General features: G+C 50.2%; 1 protein-coding gene across 1 annotated transcript in view; it reads left to right on the top strand.

Annotated features, from left to right (window-relative positions):
• Nucleotides 1–17,953: 17,953 nt before the first annotated feature.
• LOC146056334 (cytochrome P450 11B, mitochondrial-like) overlaps nucleotides 17,954–23,921 on the top strand; it is a 52,533-nt gene continuing 46,565 nt past the window's right edge. The window contains exon 1 of the mRNA XM_083168391.1: nucleotides 17,954–18,450. Coding sequence (XP_083024517.1) covers nucleotides 18,161–18,450 — 290 coding nt within the window. The 5' untranslated portion in view covers nucleotides 17,954–18,160. The remainder of the gene's footprint in view (nucleotides 18,451–23,921) is intronic.

A 23,921-nucleotide genomic window follows, 5' to 3' on the forward strand; every position in this document is an offset into this window, starting at 1 on the left:
TCCGCCCGACCTGTTCATACCCCCACTATCCACGTCATCCCGAAGCGTCCTCCTGACCTGTTACTGCCACTGCCACTATCCACGTTAGCCCGAAGAGTCCTCCCGACCTGTTCATACCCCCACTATCCACGTCTTCCTGAAGCGTCCGCCCGACCTGTTCATACCCCCACTATCCACATCAGCCCGAAGCGTCCTCCCAACCTGTTCATACTGCCACTATCCACGTCAGCCCGAAGCGTCCTCCCGACCTGTTCATACTGCCACTATCCACATCAGCCCGAAGCGTCCTCCCGACCTGTTCATACTGCCACTATCCACGTCAGCCCGAAGAGTCCTCCCGACCTGTTCATACCCCCACTGTCCACGTCAGCCCGAAGTGTCCTCCTGACCTGTTCATACCCCCACTATCCACGTCAGCCCGATGCGTCCTCCCGACTTGTTCATACCCCCACTATCCACGTCAGCTCGAAGCGTCCTCCCGACTTGTACATACCCCCACTATCCACGTCAGCCCGAAGCGTCCTCCCGACTTGTTCATACCCCCACTATCCACGTCAGCTCGAAGCGTCCTCCCGACCTGTTCATACCCCCACTATCCACGTCAGCCCGAAGCGTCCTCCCGACCTGTTCATACCCCCACTATCCACGTCAGCCCGAAGCATCCTCCCGACCTGTTCATACTGCCACTATCCACGTCAGCCCGAAGCGTCCTCCCGACCTGTTCATACTGCCACTATCCACGTCAGCCCGAAGAGTCCTCCTGACTTGTACATACCCCCACTATCCACGTCAGCCCGAAGCGTCCTCCCGACCTGTTCATACCCCCACTATCCACGTCAGCTCGAAGCGTCCTCCCGACCTGTTCATACTGCCACTATCCACGTCAGCCCGAAGAGTCCTCCCGACCTGTTCATACCCCCACTATCCACGTCAGCCCGAAGCGTCCTCCCGACTTGTTCATACCCCCACTATCCACGTCAGATAGAAGCGTCCTCCCGACCTGTTCATACTGCCACTATCCACGTCAGCCCGAAGAGTCCTCCCGACCTGTTCATACCCCCACTATCCACGTCAGCCCGAAGAGTCCTCCCGACTTGTACATACTGCCACTATCCACGTCAGCCCGAAGCGTCCTCCCGACCTGTTCATACCCCCACTATCCACGTCAGCCCGAAGCGTCCTCCCGACCTGTTCATACCCCCACTATCCACGTCAGCCCGAAGCGTCCTCCCGACTTGTTCATACCCCCACTATCCACGTCAGACCGAAGCGTCCTCCCGACCTGTTCATACTGCCACTATCCACGTCAGCCCGAAGAGTCCTCCCGACCTTTTCATACCCCCACTATCCACGTCAGCCCGAAGAGTCCTCCCGACTTGTACATACTGCCACTATCCACGTCAGCCCGAAGCGTCCTCCCGACCTGTTCATACCCCCACTATCCACGTCAGCCCGAAGCGTCCTCCCGACTTGTTCATACCCCCACTATCCACGTCAGCCCGAAGCGTCCTCCCGACTTGTTCATACTGACACTATCCACGTCAGCCCGAAGCGTCCTCCCGACCTGTTCATACCCCCACTATCCACGTCAGCCCGAAGAGTCCTCCCGACTTGTTCATACCCCCACTATCCACGTCAGCCCGAAGCGTCCTCCCGACTTGTTCATACCCCCACTATCCACGTCAGCCCGAAGCGTCCTCCCGACTTGTTCATACCCCCACTATCCACGTCAGCCCGAAGCGTCCTCCCGACCTGTTCATACCCCCACTATCCACGTCAGCCCGAAGCGTCCTCCTGACCTGTTCATACCCCCACTATCCACGTCAGCCCGAAGCGTCCTCCTGACCTGTTCATACCCCCACTATCCACGTCAGCCCGAAGCGTCCTCCCGACTTGTTCATACCCCCACTATCCACGTCAGCCCGAAGAGTCCTCCCGACTTGTTCATACCCCCACTATCCACGTCAGCCCGAAGCGTCCTCCCGACCTGTTCATACCCCCACTATCCACGTCAGCCCGAAGCGTCCTCCTGACCTGTTCATACCCCCACTATCCACGTCAGCCCGAAGCGTCCTCCCGACCTGTTCATACCCCCACTATCCACGTCAGCCCGAAGCGTCCTCCTGACCTGTTCATACCCCCACTATCCACGTCAGCCCGAAGCGTCCTCCCGACCTGTTCATACCCCCACTGTCCACGTCAGCCCGGAGCGTCCTCCCGACCTGTTCATACCCCCACTGTCCACGTCAGCCCGAAGCGTCCTCCCGACCTGTTCATACCGCCACTATCCACATCAGCCCGAAGCGTCCTCCCGACCTGTTTATACCCCCACTATCCACGTCAGCCCGAAGCGTCCTCCCGACCTGTTTATACCGCCACTATCCACATCAGCCCGAAGCGTCCTCCCGACCTGTTCATACCGCCACTATCCACATCAGCCCGAAGCGTCCTCCCGACCTGTTCATACCCCCACTATCCACGTCTTCCTGAAGCGTCCTCCCGACCTGTTCATACCCCCACTATCCACGTCAGCCCGAAGCGTCCTCCCGACCTGTTCATACTTCCACTATCCACGTCAGCCCGACCTGTTCATACTGCCACTATCCACGTCAGCCCGAAGCATCCTCCCGACCTGTTCATACTTCCACTATCCACGTCAGCCCGACCTGTTCATACTGCCACTATCCACGTCAGCCCAAAGCATCCTCCCGACCTGTTCATACTGCCACTATCCACGTCAGCACGGAGTTGAATTTATAAAGTGTAGCAAGAGCAGCAAGCCCCGCAAGGGGAGGCGGATTACTTGACGTGTATTCCACGTCTGCTCACCGTGCTTCGGGCTTCTTTTACGCATCCACTCGCCATGGATAAAATCAACATGGATAGTGGGGGTATGAACAGGTCGGGATGAGGCATACTGCGTCCCCTTGCCACACTTCAGGCTGATGTGGATAGTGGGGGTTTGAAATGTAAAGCGAAACGGAATCTGAAAATAAATAAATAAATGGAGGCACTTGCCAGTATGTAATACGGAGCACTGGCAAATGCGTCCTTTATTGTGCATGAGATGCACTTGCCGTACCCTTCCGCACAAATTACTGAGACGCACAAGCATATGGGACTCTTGTGCGTCTCAGGCAGATGGAGCACCTCTCCGCCGGTGTCCGCCAGTGCAGGGGATCTGACGGTTAATGGCAATGTGTAAGAGGCACTCACTAGGCCTGCCAGGGACGCCGGGGACAGAGCTGCAGCTCGCAGGGACAATACGGTGACTTCGCTGCCTGACGGGGAGACTACGCTTACTACGCAGGGCTGCCGCAGGGACACTACACTGACTAAGCAGGGCTGCCGCTGGGACACTACGCTGAATACGCAGGGCTGTCGCTGGGACACTACGCTGGCTACGCAGGGCTGACGCTGGGAAACTACGCTGAATACGCAGGGCTGCCGCAGGGACACTACGCTGACTACGCAGGGCTGCCGCTGGGACACTACGCTGAATACGCAGGGCTGCCGCTGGGACACTACGCTGAATACGCAGGGCTGCCGCTGGGACACTATGCTGACTACGCAGGGCTGCCGCTGGGACACTACGCTGACTACGCAGGGCTGCCGCTGGGACACTACGCTGACTACGCAGGGCTGCCGCTGGGACACTACGCTGACTATGCAGGGCTGCCAATGGGACACTACGCTGACTACGCAGGGCTGCCGCTGGGACACTACGCTGACTACGCAGGGCTGCCGCTGGGACACTATGCTGACTACGCAGGGCTGCCGCTGGGACACTACGCTGGCTATGCAGGGCTGCTGCAGGGACACTACGCTGACTACGCAGGGCTGCAGCTGGGACACTATGCTGAATACGCAGGGCTGCCGCTGGGACACTACGCTGAATACGCAGGGCTGCCGCTGGGACACTATGCTGACTACGCAGGGCTGCCGCAGGGACACTACGCTGACTACGCAGGGCTGCTGCTGGGACACTACGCTGACTACGCAGGGCTGCCGCTGGGACACTACGCTGACTATGCAGGGCTGCCAATGGGACACTACGCTGACTATGCAGGGCAGCCGCTGGGACACTTTGCTGACTACGCAGGGCTGCCGCTGGGACACTATGTTGACTACGCAGGGCTGCCGCAGGGACACTATGCTGACTACGCAGGGCTGCCGCTGGGACACTACGCTGACTGGCGGACACTATGCAGGGCTGCCTTTGCGCTACGCTGACAGCATATCGTAGTCTGCCGCTGTGACACTACACAAGTACTGACAGAAATACTGTATGTGCCGTCCCCTTGTTATCCAGGGAGTGATTGTTTATAGACAGTTCCTCTGCAGATATGTTCAGCATGACTTGCAGCTACTAAAGATACACTTCTGCAGCTCTCCAGGGTCCTCTGGTAATTTGTACACAGATTACTTTATGGTGCTTACCTTCAGAGGCAAAGGGGGCATAAAATATGGAATGGAGCTAAATGGGGACATTCCCAGCGAAATCAGGGCTGCTGAGGGATATTTACAGTATAATTATGTTAATGTTAATTCTGACAGTCATGTCCCCAAATCATTATACCATGCCAGCTGTACACTGAGACCAATGGCACTATGGGGTCAGGTAACAAGGGGACGAGTGTCCTTATGTACTGCACTTCCCAGAATGTTAGGAGACCTAAGACTGTGGGTGATGCGGCCATGACCGGAGTGCGCCCGCAAGCACTGCCCTCTGCAGTAAACGCGTAGGCCCGATGAGGAGTTGGACATTTGCAGTGATGCAAGTGATGCAGTGCCCAACACATTCCAGGGGCACATCCGACGGGCTGAGAGGGCATAGGAGGGCTGGCAGAGATGGGCGTAAACGTTGATATAAGATTGTATATTGTGTCCTGTTTATGGTCAGGAGAGTATCATGCAATGAATAAGACACACCTGGCTACACTCCTTATAATGACCACCATACAGCACTCTCATCAGAGCCGCTTCCATCGCGATGTCCACCACCCTGCGCCATAATGGGGCGCGCACTTGTGAGAGTGTCCTGTCCCCATCCGCCAGACACCTGCAGCTGAGAGCGGACCCCTCTGTACTGATGACAGTTTAAGCAATGAGCAATAACCTTACTGTAATCATACAATAAAGAGACCTATCACAGCCTGTATAGAGATCAATAACTAACCAATCAGCTCCTGTCATTATTCAAACTCCGCCTTTCCAATGACAGAACTAGAATCATTAGCACTTAATCTTAAGCCTTGACAAAGCTTAAAGAGAGCGAAATGCGCATTGGCATATCGCTGTAAACTGTTTGTTTGTTAATACCTGTGTTTTACTATAGATATGTACTAGAATAGATTGCAGTGGGGCAGGGGAGCTAGCGCTGTCTGCAGCAAGCGTGATTAACACGCGAGTACACGCAGTCAGTACAAGGGAATATATCCCTAGGCTGCGAATGGTACTGAGCAACGGAGATCTGTAACAATAGACTCCGGCAGTTAGCTACGTACAAGAAGCCAGCGCATACAGCCAATCTAAAGGGAATACATTCCCAGGCTGTGAAGGTGTCTCTAACGCCCGCTACCCCATCTGCTCTATTTTCAACTCGCTATAAGTGCTGATTGTATGTGTCACTCGGTTTACCGGTTATGTGCACATTGATGCACCATAACATTAATTAAACTGTTGCAGATGCAGTAGAGACACTAGTTGTACTACCACTAGTGAAGATCTCTCTGCCTTTTCAGCATCAATATCTGACTGTCAGGTTGGGTAAATATATGTGAAAATAAAGTTGTGATACACCAAACACAGCATCTCACCGTACCACAAATACCCCTGACTGGGCTTAAAACAACACTGCCCTAATAATATCTAGATTTAAATCTATCCAGCCAGATATATATATTGTTACCTCACTTAGAGAACAGTATTTAAACAATTGCAACAGTGTGTGTAAAATAAAACCGGGGAAAACCGCAACATTCATCAAATAAGCCGTATTAGCAGAATGAATGTGGAAGTGGCATAAAACACAGCACACCCAGCGGCTTTAAATCATTTATTAAAAAGCACACACGGGTATAATCTTACTGACACTTATCTAAGAAGTATCCGAATAAACCAGATCATAAACAACAGTTTACAGATTTTAATCTTCTTGATTTTCTTTTCTAATCTTTATTCATTACTTTGTTTTTAATACTTCGCCATCAATATCCCTGACACAGGGACTCTATATTAGGTCACTAACAATTAATACAATTGATCAACAATATAAAAAGTAACAGATGGCCTTTTACCTTTAATTGCTTGTTAATAAAGATATCATTAAACCTAAAAAACCTTTTAGGTCCTGCGGGACCACGTGGATGAGGAGTGCATCCCAGTAGAACTGATTTCTTCTTTTCTCTTTTCGTATAATCCATATTCTAAAATCAGTTGATAGCACCCACAACCTGAGAGGAACATTATATATAAAAGTCCTCTCTGCTTGAGTAGAAATTTGACATCCACGCGATTACAATCCCAGTACACTATTTGGTGCGGGTCAGCCTGTCTGTGTGTCTGAATCGGATTTGCAAAAGTCTGATCTGCAGGATTCATCTTTACACCCAGGGGGCAACACACATAAAGCAAAACCAAAATTTATATATTTAAACTAGAGATGTGCACCGGCCACTTTTCGAGTTTTGGGTTTTGATTACCTTGAAGTTTTGGGTTCTAATGGGTTTTGGCAAAACACCTCCTAAGTGTTTTGTGTTTGGATTTTTTTGGGTTTTGGGTTCTGATTTTTTTGTTAAAAAAGCATAAAAACAGCTAAAATTGCAGAATTTGGTGGGTTTTTTTTGCTCCTACGCTATATTGACCTCAATAACATTCATTTACACTCATTTCCAGTGTATTCTGAACACCTCACAATATTGTTTTTAGGGCAAAAGTTTGCACTGAGGTAGCTGGATAACTATGCTAAGCCACACAAGTGTGCGGCACAAACACGTGGCTCATGTAAGAGTGGCACTGCAGCGGCAGACAGGATGGCAGTTTAAAAAAATAGGCCCATAAAAGATCCCTATCTGGCTTGATCATGCACTGTTTTCCATGTGCAGCCAAGGAGCGGTGGGCATTTTGTGCAGCACAGAGTTTGTCTGCAAGTGTGTAACTGTTTTGATCACTTTAACATCCAACAAGACCCCTATCTGGCTTGATTGTGTGATTATGATTAATTAATGTAATCTGATTGTTTAATTTTGTAATTATTATTCATTTATTACCAGTCGTCTCTTAAATCATTGATAATGGGTTTAGGGGAGGGGGCTAATCAATTTTAAGGTGGCAGATGGAAGATGTAATGTAATGTAAACCATCACTAGCATTGGTTGCAGCAGTGGCAGTAACTGATGGACCCGGCTGTGCAGATAAGGAATGCTGACAGCGATGATGTCACAGGGAGAGCCAGCGAACTGTTGCTCCATGCAGCGCTGGAAAACTTAGCTGCCCGTGGTGATGCCATAGGGCATGCGTAACCATCACTAGCATTGGTTGCAGCAGTGGCAGTAACTGATGGACCCGGCTGTGCAGATAAGGAATGCTGACAGTGATGATATCACAGGGAGAGCCAGCGAACTGTTGCTCAATGCAGCGCTGGAAAACTTTGCTGCCCGTTGTGATGCCATAGGGCATGCGTAGGAAGACGTAGCACCCAATAGGGGTCATGAAGGCAGTAAGCAAGGAAGAGGCTCTGTCCAGAGGGATCTTCCAAAACCCAGGGTGCTAAAGACCGTTGCACCTGGCATGTCAGCGATCACCTGCTCGATGGTGCAGAGTGTGTATCTGTTTTGGTCAGTTTAATATTTCATAAGACCCCTATCTGTCTTGATTGTGATTATGATTATTTATAATTAATTAATTTCATCTGATTTTTAATTTGGTGATTAGTAATTATTAATTTATTATTTATTATTACCATTCGTCTCGTCAATCATTGCCTAATGGGTGGAGGGGAGGGGGCTAATCAATGACTAGGTGGCAGCTGGAAGAGTTCTATCTGGCTGCGACTTCTGTAACTCTATTGATCGCTAGGGTGGATTCAGGTGATCTGGCTTGCTAGGCGGGTGTTCCCTTTGCTCACTGCTTCACATGCGTCCCTCGTGAAGCTGCGCGCTCTGTCGAGGAGGATGTCCTTTGCCAGTAGAGAAGTACTGATCTTCTCTCTAGGTGTTACGACTCGTAGCTGCACTCCCCTGTTACAACCTCAAAACAAGCACCAAGACCCCTATCTGGCTTGATTGTGCACTGTTTACACAGTGTAGCCGAGGAGCAGTGGGCGATTGGTGCAGCAATCAGTGGAATGCAAACAGTTAAATGCATTTCAAAGACAAGTCCCTCATACGAATTACTCTCAGCAGTGGGCACCAGACCAGACAGGTAAAAAAAAGTTTAGCCGCCCAAAAAGAAGTGTAATTGCAGCCGCCCCCAAAGAAGTGTAATTGCAGCCGCCCAAATAGAAGTGTAATTGTAGCCGCCCCCAAAGAAGTTTAATTGCAGCCGCCCAAAAAGAAGTGTAATTGCAGCCGCCCACAAAGAAGTTTAATTGCAGCCGCCCACAAAAAAGTTTAGGCACCCAAAAAGAAGTGTAATTGCAGCCACCCACAAAGAAGTTTAATTGCAGCCGCCCACCAAAAAGTTTAGCCGCCCAAAAAGAAGTGTAATTGCAGCCGCCCCCAAAGAAGTGTAATTGCAGCCGCCCCCAAAGAAGTTTAATTGCAGCCGCCCAAAAAGAAGTGTAATTGCAGCCGCCCACAAAGAAGTTTAATTGCAGCCGCCAAAAAGAAGTGTAATTGCAGCCGCCCCCAAAGAAGTTTAATTGCAGCCACCCAAAAAGAAGTGTAATTGCAGCCGCCCACAAAGAAGTGTAATTGCAGCCGCCCACAAAAAAGTTTAGCCGCCCAAAAAGAAGTGTAATTGCAGCCGCCCCCAAAGAAGTGTAATTGCAGCCGCCCAAAAAGAAGTGTAATTGCAGCCGCCCACAAAGAAGTTTAATTGCAGCCGCCCAAAAATAAGTGTAATTGCAGCCGACCCCAAAGAAGTTTAATTGCAGCCGCCCAAAAAGAAGTGTAATTGCAGCTGCCCACAAAGAAGTGTAATTGCAGCCGCTCACAAAAAAATTTAGCCGCCCAAAAAGAAGTGTAATTGCAGCCACCCCCAAAGAAGTGTAATTGCAGCCACCCAAAAAGAAGTGTAATTGCAGCCGCCCACAAAGAAGTGTAAATGCAGCCGCCCACAAAGAAGTTTGATTGCCTCTCAGCAGTGGGCACCAGACCAGACAGGTAGATGAGGCAGTACTAGTTGGGTGTGTATCTGTTTTGGTCAGTTTAATATTTAACAAGACCCCTATCTGGCTTGATTCTGATTCTGATTGATTGATTATTAATTAATTTTATGATGTGATTGATTCATGGTCGAAACCCCGTTTAACAACCTGCCTGATCCTGACCCTGATGTGCAGTTTGTCTCTGTGATGAAAGATCCCAATCTCAAATGGCAGACTGAACAACCTGTGGATAGCCATATTTAAAAAAATGTGTGGCAGCCCACTACAGGATACCCCCTGTGCCCCTGTGCCCCCAAAGAAGTTTAATTGCAGCCGCCCACAAAAAAGTTTAGCTGCCCAAAAAGAAGTGTAATTGCAGCCACCCCCAAAAAGTTTAGCCGCCCAAAAAGAAGTTTCATTGCAGCCGCCCACCAAAAAGTTTAGCCGCCCAAAAAGAAGTTTTATTGCAGCCGCCCACAAAAAAGTTTAGCCGCCCAAAAAGAAGTGTAATTGCAGCCTTCCTGCCCCAGCCCTGACTCCCCCAGGTCAGGGAGATCACATTCTCACCCATGATTCCCAAATGAATGCAGGGTGAGAGCTGCAACCAGCAGTGGGCGATTGGTGCAGCAATCAAGTGGAATGCAAACAGTTGTATGCATTGAAAAGACAAGTGAATGACTCTCAGCAGTAGGAATAATGAATGGTGATGCAAGATGGAATTGTCCTTGGGCCCTCCCAACCACCCTTATGTTGCGAAAATAGGACATGCACACTTTAACAAACCAAACATTTCAGTGACAGGGCCTACAAAACTGTGGCTGAAATGATTGGTTTGTTTGGGCCCCCACAAAAAATAAACCAATTCATAATATCTCCCTGTATAAACTGGCTCTACAGCAACAAGATGTCATCGTCACTCATCATCATCCTCCTCCTCCTCTGATTCCTCGCCCCCTTCAGTGTGTACTTCCTCATTCTCAGAGATTATCAATTCGTCCCCGCTGGACTCCACAATCACAGGTCCCGTTATAATCTCTGGAGGCAATTCCTGGTCTTCATTGAATAAGTGATAATTCATTTTTATAAACATCATTTTCTCAACATTTTTCGGGAGCAACCTCCTTCGCCGCTCACTGACCAGGTTCCCCGCTGCACTGAATACTCTTTCGGAGTACACACTGGAGGGGGGACAACTCAGGTAAAATTTAATTATTAGGTATTTTATTATTTATTAGGCAGTGAGCCCCAGACCACACAGGTAGATAATGATATACGGCAGTATTTTATTAGGCAGTGAGCCCCAGACCAGACGGTAGATACGGCAGTATAAGGCAGTGAGCCCCAGACCACACAGGTAACTAGATATACGGCAGTATTATTTATTAGGCAGTGAGCCCCAGACCACAGACCACCAGACTGGCAGATTCAGTGCAGGCAGCACCAGTGGACTATATATATATATTTATTTAATATAATTAATTAATTATTAATATATATAATAAATGGCACAGCACAGCACCAGAGGTATGCCCCAGCACAGAGGAGACAGTAGTACTACAGGCAAGTACACAGTTAGACTGTTCTCCTAAGCAGAGGAGAACAGAGTACACAGCAGCACTGAGGGAGACAGCCCCAGCAAATAAAATAATTAATTACAGCACAGCAGCACACCAGAGGTAGACCGCACAGAGGAGACAGTAGTACTACAGTTAGACTACACAGCAGGACTGAGAGACAGCACCAGCGATTACAAAAGCTCAAGGTCAACCTCAAGTTTAAGCCCCAGCAGCAGCACCAACACACCCTCTCCCAACCCACTACTTGACTGGAGTGAAGATGGCGGGCGCGGCAGCCGCTTATAAAGCCTCGCGAAATCCGACGCCGGGAGATGACGTTCTAATCACGCGGACGGACCGAGTCAGGCGGGAATCTCCGAGCGCTGCTCGGAATCGGGCTCGGAATGATGACGTCCGTGGGGGCTCGGATCTCTGAAATCCGAGCCCGCACATCTCTAATTTAAACCAAATATATCTGTTAGGGCCAGTGATACTGTTAAGGTTTCGGGTGCGAACCCAGCAGCCATTACCGCTGTTTAGAATGGCCACAGTGAGTCCTACGCTAACTCTGATGGTCTGCCCTGAAGAATGACAACTACCTGCGGATGCTAAGTCTTCACCTATTATTGCCACGTTTGGCGGGGCGAATATTGTGTGCCCCAACTCTGGTTCAATCAGGTCTTACAGTGGACAAGGTACTGGCGATTCACCAGGGGAGATCAAAAGGTGAAATTGGCTAACAGGGCCTAACTGGGAATGACACTAGTTAACGGCTCCTGAGCCGATTCCGGGGTGGGGGGGGGGGGAATAAGTTGATGACCACGTCGCAGGCCACACGTGACCAAGTCGCAAATATAGGAAAGCAAGGCAACACAAAGTAACACCACACAATGCACTGCAAACCACACTAAGACATAACAAGGTCAAAACGCAAGATAGAACTCAGATGGGGTAAATGGGACCCTGCCGGGTGCACAGAGAATACCAGGCCCAGGGCATGCAACCAATTATCAGCTGATACAGCTCGCCCCTCTGGTTGAGTGATACACCTGCGGGAGCGCGTGTTATCCCGGCATCTCCTGTTGCCCTACCAAGCGCCCGGCAGAAACACTGCTGGCGAAAGTATTTGAGCATCTCTGGTTGCCGAGCAACGGGCACCAGGGATGCAACGCAGGTTGATGGGAGAGCAGGTTGATGGGAGAGCAGGTTGACATTAGTATATCAGGAGATGAGTGATGTGTCAGTGAGGACAGGGCTGCATGTGACAGAAGCAGTGACATGATGTGAGGGGGGGAATGGAGGCAGCAGGAAGCCACAGACTGAGAGTTATATAGTGGGAGGAGCAGGGTCCCCAGCAGCACAGAGTATATCAGGAGAGGAGTGATGTGTCAGTGAGGACACGGCTGCATGTGACAGGGGCAGTGACATGATGTGAGGGGGGGAATGTAGGCAACAGGAAGCCACAGACTGTGAGTTATATAGTGGGGAGAGCAGGGTCCCCAGCAGCACAGAGTATATCAGGAGATGAGGGATGTGTCAGTGAGGACAGGGCTGCATGTGACAGGGGCAGTGACATGATGTGAGGGGGGGAATGGGGGCAGCAGGAAGCCACAGACTGAGAGTTATATAGTGGGAGGAGCAGGGTCCCCAGCAGCACAGAGTATATCAGGAGATGAGTGATGTGTCAGTGAGGACAGGGCTGCATGTGACAGGGGCAGTGACATGATGTGAGGAGGGGAATGGAGGCAGCAGGAAGCCCCAGACTGAGAGTTATATAGTGGGCGGTGCAGGGTACCCAGCAGCACAGAGTATATCAGGAGATGAGTGGTGTGTCAGTGAGGACAGGGCTGCGTGTGACAGGGGCAGTGACATGATGTGAGGAGAGGAATGGAGGCAGCAGGAAGTCACAGACTGAGAGTTATATAGTGGGAGGAGCTGGGTCCCCAGCAGCACAGAGTATATCAGGAGATGAGGGATGTGTCAGTGAGGACAGGGCTGCATGTGACAAGGGCAGTGACATGATGTGAGGAGGGAATGGGGGCAGCAGGAAGCCACAGACTGATAGTTATATAGTGGGAGGAGCAGGGTCCCCAGCAGCACAGAGTATATCAGGAGATGAGTGATGTGTCAGTGAGGACAGGGCTGCATGTGACAGGGGCAGTGACATGATGTAAGGAGGGGAATGGGGGCAGCAGGAAGCCACAGACGGAGAGTTATATAGTGGGAGGAGCAGGGTACCCAGCAGCACAGAGTATATCAGGAGATGAGTGATGTATCAGTGAGGACAGGGCTGCATGTGACAGGGGCAGTGACATGATGTGAGGGGGGGAATGGGGGCAGCAGGAAGCCACAGACTGAGAGTTATATAGTGGGAGGAGCAGGGTCCCCAGCAGCACAGAGTATATCAGGAGATGAGTGATGTGTCAGTGAGGACAGGGCTGCATGTGACAGAAGCAGTGACATGATGTGAGGGGGGGGAATGGAGGCAGCAGGAAGCCACAGACTGAGAGTTATATAGTGGGAGGAGCAGGATCCCCAGCAGCACAGAGTATATCAGGAGATGAGTGATGTGTCAGTGAGGACAGGGCTGCATGTGACAGGGGCAGTGACATGATGTGACGGGGGGAATGGGGGCAGCAGGAAGCCACAGACTGAGAGTTATATAGTGGGAGGAGCAGGGTCCCCAGAAGCACAGAGTATATCAGGAGATGAGTGATGTGTCAGTGAGGACAGGGCTGCATGTGACAGGGGCAGTGACATGATGTGAGGAGGGGAATGGGGGCAGCAGGAAGCCACAGACTGTGAGTTATATAGTGGGGAGAGCAGGGTCCCCAGCAGCACAGAGTATATCAGGAGATGAGTGATGTGTCAGTGAGGACAGGGCTGCATGTGACAGGGGCAGTGACATGATGTGAGGAGTGGAATGGGGGCCGCAGGAAGCCACAGGCTGAGAGTTATATAGTGGGAGGAGCAGGGTCCCCAGCAGCACAGAGTATATCAGGAGATGAGTGATGTGTCAGTGAGGACAGGGCTGCATGTGACAGGGGCAGTGACATGATGTGAGGAGGGGAATGGAGGCAGCAGGAAGCCACAGACTGAGAGTTATGTAGTGGGAGGAGCAGGGTCCCCAGCAGCACAGAGTATATCAGGAGATGAGAATATAGAATAGAATAGAATCAACTTTATTGGCCATGTGTGCTTGCGCACACTAGGAATTTTTTGTGGATTACAGTGCAGCATCAAGCAGGGATGAAAAGGGGGGGAGGGAGACATTACATATATTACATAAAGACATTACAAGCATTTAATTTCTAGCTACGACTATGGTGGTCAGGTCGCCAAGTAGGGACACGTTGTTTGGCTGTTGATATTGGGATTGCATTCGCTTTGGTTGGATTGTTCAGGTGATGGACGGCTAACGGAAAGAAGCTTCTTGCTGATCTGGACGTTTTGACGGGGATGGACCTGAACCGTCTTCTGGATGGTAGGATGTCGAACAGTTTGTGACCGGGATGCAGCTTGTCGTTTGCAATCTTCTCAGCACGTTTCCTTACCCTGGATGAGAACAGATCCCTTATCGGGGGGAGGTCGGTCCCTATGATCCTTTCCGCAGTCTTCACTACCCTCTGCAGTTTTTGTTTGTCGTTCTCGCTTGCGCCACCGTACCAGATTGTGATCGAGGAACATAAGACAGACTCCACGATGGCGGTGTAAAATACGCACAGCAGCTCCTTTGGGATGTTGAATTTCCTGAGTTGCCTCAGGAAGAACAGGCGCTGTTGGGCCTTTTTGATGTTTGTGGTTGTGTTTAATCCCCATCTTAGGTCACTGGACATGGTTGTCCCTAGGAATTTGAAGGAATCAACCCGCGACACCACTGCGTTGGCTATTGTTAGCGGGGCTAGTGCATTTGGTTTTTTCCTGTAGTCGACCACCATCTCAACTGTTTTGGTGGGGTTTAGATTGAGGTTGTTGCTGCTGCACCACTGTGTCAGCTTCTCCACTGCATGCCTGTACGCGGTCTCATCACTATCCTTGATTAGGCCGATGATAGTGGTGTCATCTGCGAATTTGATGATTTTCACTGACTGCTCAGCTGAGGTGCAGTCATTCGTGTAGAGAGAGAAGAGCAGAGGGGAGAGGACGCATCCTTGGGGGGCTCCAGTACTGATTGTTCGTGTGCTGGACGAGAAGGCGCCGGCTTTGACCACCTGTTCCCTTGCTGTTAGAAAGTCCACTATCCATGAGCATGTTGATCCTGGGACTCCTAAGGAGAGGAGTTTTGGCTGCAAGATGCTGGGAACGATAGTATTAAATGCTGAGCTGAAGTCCACGAATAGGACTCTTGCATAGGTGCCTTGGTGGTCGAGGTGTTGTAAAATATGGTGCAGCCCGAGGTTGACCGCATCCTCTACACTTCTGTTCGCCCGGTAGGCAAACTGCATGGGGTCAAGGTGAGAGTTTGTCACTTCTTTCAGGTGCTTCAGTACTAGTCTTTCAAATGCTTTCATGGCCACTGAGGTTAGTGCAATTGGCCTGAAGTCATTTAGGTCCTTCGTGGGTGTTTTCTTAGGGACCGGGATGATGATAGAGCGTTTGAAGCAGGCAGGAACCTTGCACAAGTCCAGGGAGGAGTTGAATATCGTTGTGAAGATGGGGGCGAGCTGAGCTGCACAGGTCCTAAGGCTGGATGGTGACACACCATCCGGTCCTGCAGCCTTCTTAGGTTTTATTCTTTTGAGTACTACTTCTACCTCGCCTTGGTCCAAGTGGAGGGCCTGGGTGTGGTGGTCTTTGGGATGGAGTGGGGGAGGTACGGCCTGCTCAAATCTGCAGTAGAACTTGTTCAGGTCTTCTGCAAGTTCATGGCTGGTTTCAGACTGTGTTTGGGCTTTCTTGTAATTTGTTATGTTTTGCATGCCCTTCCATACTGCCGCAGGGTCCTTTGCTGTGAGGTTGTGTGTCAGCTTGTTTGTATATTCCCTTTTTGCGAGTTTGATACCCCGAGTCAAGGGGGTATCAAACTCGCAAAAAGGGAATATACAAACAAGTGATGAGTGATGTGTCAGTGAGGACAGGGCTGCATGTGACAGGGGCAGTGACATGATGTGAGGAGGGGAATGGAGGCAGCAGGAAGCCACAGACTGAGAGTTATATAGTGGGAGGGGCAGGATCCCAGCAGCACAGAGTATATCAGGAGATGGGTGATGTGTCAGTGAGGACAGGGCTGCATGTGACAGGGGCAGTGACATGATGTGAGGAGGGGAATGGAGGCAGCAGGAAGCCACAGACTGAGAGTTATATAGTGGGAGGAGCAGGGTTCCCAGCATCACAGAGTATATCAGGAGATGAGTGATGTGTCAGTGAGGACAGGGCTGCATGTGACAGGGGTAGAGACATGATGTGAGGAGGGGAATGGAGGCAGCAGGAAGCCACAGACTGAGAGTTATATAGTGGGAGGAGCAGGGTCCCCAGCAGCACAGAGTATATCAGGAGATGAGGGATGTGTCAGTGAGGACAGGGCTGCATGTGACAGGGGCAGTGACATGATGTGAGGAGGGGAATGGACGCAGCAGGAAGCCCCAGACTGAGAGTTATATAGTGGGAGGAGCAGGGTCCCCAGCAGCACAGAGTATATCAGGACATGAGGAATGTGTCAGTGAGGACAGGGCTGCATGTGAGAGGGACAGTGACATGATGTGAGGAGGGGAATGGGGGCCGCAGGAAGCCACAGGCTGAGAGTTATATAGTGGGAGGAGCAGGGTCCCCAGCAGCACAGAGTATATCAGGACATGAGGAATGTCTCAGTGAGGACAGGGCTGCATGTGAGAGGGACAGTGACATGATGTGAGGAGGGGAATGGGGGCAGCGGGAAGCCACAGACTGAGCGTTATATAGTGGGAGGAGCAGGGTCCCCAGCAGCACAGAGTATATCAGGAGATGAGGGATGTGTCAGTGAGGACAGGGCTGCATGTGACAGGGCAGTGACATGATGTGAGGAGGGGAATAGGGGCAGCAGGAAGCCACAGACTGGTGGTTATATAGTGGGAGGAGCTGGGACCCCAGCAGCACAGAGTATATCAGGAGATGAGTGATGTGTCGGTTAGGACAGGGCTGCATGTGACAGGGCAGTGACATGATGTGAGGAGGGGAATGGACGCAGCATGTGTATGGGACGGGTAGATGCACCTGTGGAATACGCTGCACCACATGGATCAGCAGATTTGATGTCGTTATTACACCCCAGGAGCACACCAGCAGATGTGCCCAATATATCCGCACTGTCCCTCCCGAATGACCTTCATTTTGCGGTTATGCAGATTATTTCTGTGATGTCTGAGTTTTTCTAATTAACACAATGTTGTTTGAGCTGATAATGATGCTTTGAATATCTCTTCAATCATCAGACTGTTACATGGCGGCGAGATAATAAACGCAGCAAGAGGTCATAGAGGGGAGACAGGGTGGTCCGAGGGAGGAGAAGACTCAGTGTCATGGAAAGATCTGGTGATAACTGGTGTATATGAGAATGATACAGAACATCGGGGTGAGACTGAGCGAGTGGTGGCTGAGGGAGAGACGCAGCATCAGTGGGTGAGAGAGGCACAGGAGGGTGAGGCAAAGGGACAGAAGAGTCAGAGGAAGGCACAACAGGGTGAGAGGGCACAACAGGGTGAGAGGGAGGCACATTGGGGTGAGAGGGAGGTACAGCAGGGTGAGAGGGAGGCCCATCGGGGTGAGAGGGAGGCACAGCAGGGTATTAGGGAGGTACAGCAGGGTATTAGGGAGGTACAGCAGGGTGTGAGGGAGGCACATCGGGTGAGAGGGAGGTACAGCAGGGTGTGAGGGAGGCACAGCAGGGTGAGAGGGAGCACAGCAGGGTGAGAGGGAGGTACAGCAGGGTGAGAGGGATGCACAGCAGGGTGTGAGGGAGGCACAGCAGGGGGAGAGGGAGGCACAGCAGGGGGAGAGGGAGGCACATCAGGGTGAGAGGGAGGCACAGCAGGGTGTGAGGGAGGCACAGCAGGGTGAGAGGGTGGCACAGCAGGGTGAGAGGGAGGCACAGCAGGGGGAGAGGGAGGCACAGCAGGGTGAGAGGGAGGCACAGCAGTGTGTGAGGGAGGCACAGCAGGGTGAGAGGCAGGCACAGCAGGGTGTGAGGAAGGCACAGCAGGGTGTGAGGGAGGCACAGCAGGGTGCGAGGGAGGGAATTAGACAGTATTTGCAGGAAAGGCTGTATGAAGTGATGAGAATCCAGGCATAGCGCAAGAGACAGAGTGCCGGTCCAGCAGCCATGTTGGAGAGAACAGTTCTGCGACACGTCAGCTCCTGTTTTTTTAAACACCAACCCTGGGAACCTACAAATCTTCTCATGATGGGGCTGTCCCGGATGTCCACAGTCCCTTTCATCCAGGAAGCCACCTCAGATATCGCTGCCAGCAGCCAGACTCTACCATACCAGGCCATCCCCACCACTGGCCGCAACCCCTGGTACAACCTCTTCCAGTTCTGGAGAAGAAACAGCTTCCAGCGTATGCACCACGTCATGGAGGAGAACTTCCAGCGCCTGGGGCCTATATACAGGTCTGACATTAGCTAGATTCTTGTGGTGGGGATTACACCATTAGTAGCTCATACTGAGGGGTGACATATTGTCCTGTGCTGGGGTAGAAAGCTCTGTGCACCTGAGTCTGGGGGGTGGCAATGCCTAGCGTCTGTGCACCGGAGTCTCGGGGGTGGCAATGCCTAGGGCCTGTGCACCTGAGTCTCTGGGTGGCAATGCCTAGCGTCTGTGCACCTGAGTCTCGGTGGTGGCAATGCCTAGCGTCTGTGCACCTGAGTCTCGGGGGTGGCAATGCCAAGCGCCTGTGCACCTGAGTCTTGGGGGTGGCAATGCCTAGCATCTGTGCACCGGAGTCTCGGGGGTGGCAATGCCTAGGGCCTGTGCACCTGAGTCTCTGGGTGGCAATGCCTAGCGTCTGTGCACCTGAGTCTCAGTGGTGGCAATGCCTAGCGTCTGTGCACCTGAGTCTCGGGGTGGCAATGCCAAGCGCCTGTGCACCTGAGTCTTGGGGGTGGCAATGCCTAGCGTCTGTGCAGCTGAATCTCGGGGGTGGCATTGCCTAGCGTCTGTGCACCGGAGTCTCAGGGGTGGCAATGCCTAGGGTCTGTGCACCAGAGTCTCGGGGGTGGCAGTGCCAAGGGCCTGTGCACCTGAGTCTCGGGGTGGCAATGCCTAGAGAGGCTTGCTGCATGGGTTATTCTCAAACTATAGATGGGGGGGTGTAAGAAAACAAACATCCAATTAACAATGGGGATTTCTTTTTTGGGGGGCGCACTTTTGTTATATTGGAATAGAGATGAGTGATATGATGGTTTAATATTAAAATGTAACTTTAATTGGGTTCTTAAGTAAAATCTATGACAGTCACCATCCGGTGGCTGTAACACACCTGGACATCCCGCAACACAACACACAATAACAACATTTACAATTGACAATTTCAAAGTGAATCTTGTGTATCCGCCAATCACTGGCTGTCAATCACTCGGGACCTTTAAACATATAATCCGTTATTTATGCATTTTGTTCTAAGAGTGAATAATGACGGTGAGGAGGTTCCGGTACACAAGAAAAATGTCAAGTGATTCCGCAAAATATTGCACATAATTTATGCAAATATTACATTAGTGAGATAGTGGTGTTATTTTATGAAACTGTGCACAAGATGTATTCAATAATACATACACCTATACCGACACCCCACCTCCACAAACAGGGTGTTCCCATAAACACAGATCTACACATTCATATTAATCCCCCCCCCCTTTTCCTCCTCCTCCTTTTCTCTCCCCAACCAAACGTTCACCATCCAATCCCATCTCCCTGCATCAATTACACCATAACTCATATCACCTTCCCGTTCAGATCATGCACCAATAACATATACACTAATACCACCATCATCTCTTTGCTAGTACCCCCATACTCTCACCCAAAGGCGTAACTACCATAGGTGCAAGGGGTGCAGCTGCTATGGGGCCCATCTTTACTGTCTAAGTAATATGTTTTACATACATTTATTACCATCTGTTGATAAATATGGGGCCCTCACAAATTGACCTGCATGCGTGGACGATGGCTTTGGTCTTTAACCACCCACGGGTACGCGCATCGTTGGGAGTCGTCCATCATTAGCAGCATGAACACTAAAGGACGTTAAAAGATTTACCTCCTAAAGGACCCTGAAGGAAGAGAAGTCGTTCTGGGTTGTTCAGGAGGTGATTTATTATGGGGTCATTCATCATCATAAGAAGACATCGTAGTGTGTGTATGGGCCTTAACTCTGATAATAAACAAACCAAACCATACTTTAGGCCGACAAGTTGGACCCAATTCTCCTGTGAGCCGCCCGGCATCTCACCGGGAGTAGGGTGGCCAATCCCGGGATCGGCAGCATCCCAGAATTTGTCCCTAAAAACACCGGGATTTGAATCCCGAGATTGGAAGGTCCAATGCAGCGTCTGAGCATCTACTCAGACACTTTCCGGCTGCTACTGACCCCGGCCGTGCGCAGCGTGACATGATGTCAGAGGTCACACTGCACAGCCTGCCTGCCGATCACCGCAAGGCCTCCTCCGGTTCCTCAACATCTCACCGCCTCTAGCCCGGTTCCTGACAGCCGCACGCCTGTCCTCTCCTCTGCAGCACATCGCCTCCAGGACGGCTCCTGACACTGCAAGCTCGGGTCCTCTCCTCTGTGTTCCACGGCTCGGGACCTCTTCTGTGCACCGCCTCCTGACAGCTGCACGTCCGGTCCTCTCCTCTGCACTACATGGCCCGGTCCTCCGCATTAGCGCACCGCCTGCTAACAGTCTTCTGCCTGGGTCCTCTACTGTGCGCCGCACAGCCCGGCTCCTAACAGCCACTTACCGCCTCCTAGTATATACAGAAGGGATTCCCGCACCAGCAATTGATTTAGGGTTGGAGGGGGGATTGATTCCGGGATTGGCATCCCTACCTTGGAGGCTCACATACAATTTGACACTTGATGGGCCAATTTTTACATGTGATAAATCACTGCAGCCGGCAGTGAGGAGCAGGGGGCGGGCAGTCATCATCATCATCATCTGCGGGACGCCGGGGCGTGCAGCGGGTCCTGACCTGGCCGGTGAATGCAGATATCATCAGTGGGACGGGCAGTGCAGTGGCGGGCATTAGATTTTTAAAATAACCTGTCAAATGACCGGCTGTTCTCTGATTGAGAGACCTCTCAGCCAATCAGAGAACCGCCACTGCACTGCCCGTCCCGCTGATATCTGCATTCACCAGGTCAGGTCTCGCCGCCAGCTGCATGCCCCGTCGTCCTGCAGATGATGATGACCGCTCGCCCCACTGCTCCCCCGGTCAGGCATATATACAGGGAAGTCGGACGTGCTCGTATGTGCTGACCGTCCGACCTCCCTGGTCCGGTCCGATGCTCACGGGGCCGCGCATCGGATCAGATGTCACACACCTGCGATTTTGGGACAATTTCACCCGGTTATCGGCCCAAAATCGCATAGTGTATGGGGGCCTTAGGACTCACTTATTATTATATGGAAAATATAAACCTTCTTATACGTCCTCTCCCTATTTTCATCCAAGGACCATGTACTCTATCCCTATACTATTCTCCTGATGTCTTAATGTCATATATTAAACATTAATCATATATACTGTCGGCTCTCGGGCCTCAGAACACTGATGTCAGGCTTAAACCTTAACAAATACAACAGATGGTTTGTTCTCATTCCATAGATTATATGCATGAAAGCCTAAACATGAATAAACCCAGGGCTCTGCCAGGCTAGTGACCTGACCTCAAACTCAATGAGGCATTTACAAGTGTGTCCACGTCAGGCTTACAGGTGATCAAGCCCACGTGGTGAAACGCGTCCTCCAGCAAGTATGCCGAAACTGCTTACTGACCCTTCAGCCCCCCAGGTATCTTTCCCCCTCTCCATTCTAGTGCACCGAGGACTGGCTGATGGCGCTGCAATGTGCGGACACCAGCACTGACCTAACACCGCACACAGCCTTCCTCCTGCACCCTAACTACAGTACTCTCACCCTGACACTAGCCTGTCCCGGCTCTCTCTCACCGGCCGACCACTCGTTCTGAAGACGGTCGGCAGCAGAAGACTCGGGACCCCACACGCTGTGTTCCTTTTTCCCATCTGACATTTCTTTCTTCTTCCATCCCCTGCCATGTCTTCCTTCTGCACTATATCTGTCTGCACCAGCACCGATTGGATCGTCAGGTGGCGAATGCCCAGATCCCTGCAATCATTACACCAGGGTAGATCTAACGCCACGCACTGATAGCAGCACTGAGCTGATTTCCATTTCCTCCATAGCGTGCCCTCCCCTGCTCTCACCTCCGTCCGCTCATAGAGGACGGAGTCAGCAGAAAGGGTTGGGACCCACGTGGTATACTTACAGTATCTCTACACCTGGGAACCAAGTGCTATGTGGTTCATACAATTACTGACACGAGAATTAGACTTATTTATGTGACACTCAAATGTGCCCTAAATGATACTCAGTACACAATAAATGATACACAGTACACAGTAAATGTAAATGTTACACAGTACACAGTAAATGATACACAGTACACAGTACACAGTAAATGATACATAGTAAATGTAAATGATTCACAGTAAATGATACACAGTATACAGTAAATGTAAATGATACACAGTACACAGTAAATGATACACAGTACACAGTAAATGTAAATGATCCGCAGTACACAGTAAATGATACACAGTAAATGATACACAGTAAATGTAAATTATATACAGTACACAGTAAATGTAAATGATACACAGTACACAGTAAATGATACACAGTAAATGTAAGTTATATACAGTACACAGTAAATGTAAATTATATACAGTACACAGTAAATGTAAATGATACACGGTACACAGTAAATTATACACAGTAAATGATACACAGTACACAGTAAATGTAAATGATCCGCAGTACACAGTAAATGATACACAGTAAATGTAAATGATACACAGTACACAGTAAATGATACACAGTAAATGATACACAGTACACAGTAAATGATACACAGTAAATGTAAATGATATACAGTACACAGTAAATGATACACAGTAAATGTAAATTATATACAGTAAATGATACCCGGTAAATGATACACAGTAAATGTAAATGATATACAGTAAATGATACACAGTACACAATAAATGATACACAGTACACAGTAAATGTAAATGATCCGCAGTACACAGTAAATGATACACAGTACACAGTAAATGATACACAGTAAATGTAAATGATACACAGTACACAGTAAATGATACACAGTAAATGATACACAGTACACAGTAAATGATACACAGTAAATGTAAATTATATACAGTACACAGTAAATGTAAATGATACACAGTACACAGTAAATGTAAATTATATACAGTACACAGTAAATGATACCCGGTAAATGATACACAGTAAATGTAAATGATATACAGTAAATGATACACAGTAAATGTAAATTAGGTACTTATGTATTATCTGGGCTCCCATGTTAAATGCACCCCATTTTTTCATACCCCTACTATCCAACTACGCATGGAGTTGATTTTATATAGTGTGGCGAGCGCAGCGAGCCACCGTGCCGGAAGCGTGGCGAGCGCAGCGAGGGGACGCGGTCTCATAAGAAAAACGGGAGCCCAGATATTACATAAGTACCGTAAATTATATACAGTACACAGTAAATGATACACAGTAAATGTAAATTATATACAGTACACAGTAAATGTAAATGATACACAGTACACACTAAATGATACACAGTAAATGTAAATGATACACAGTACACAGTAAATGTAAATGATACACAGTAAATGTAAATGATACACAGTACACAGTAAATGATACACAGTAAATGTAAATGATCCACAGTACACCGTAAATGTCAGAGCCGGCCCTAGCCTAAATGACGCCCTAGGCAAGATTTTGGGTGGTGCCCCCTAGC

Source organism: Crinia signifera, unplaced genomic scaffold, assembly GCF_055691185.1.
Source record: "Crinia signifera unplaced genomic scaffold, ASM5569118v1 HAP2_SCAFFOLD_80, whole genome shotgun sequence".
Classification (NCBI taxonomy): domain Eukaryota; kingdom Metazoa; phylum Chordata; class Amphibia; order Anura; family Myobatrachidae; genus Crinia; species Crinia signifera.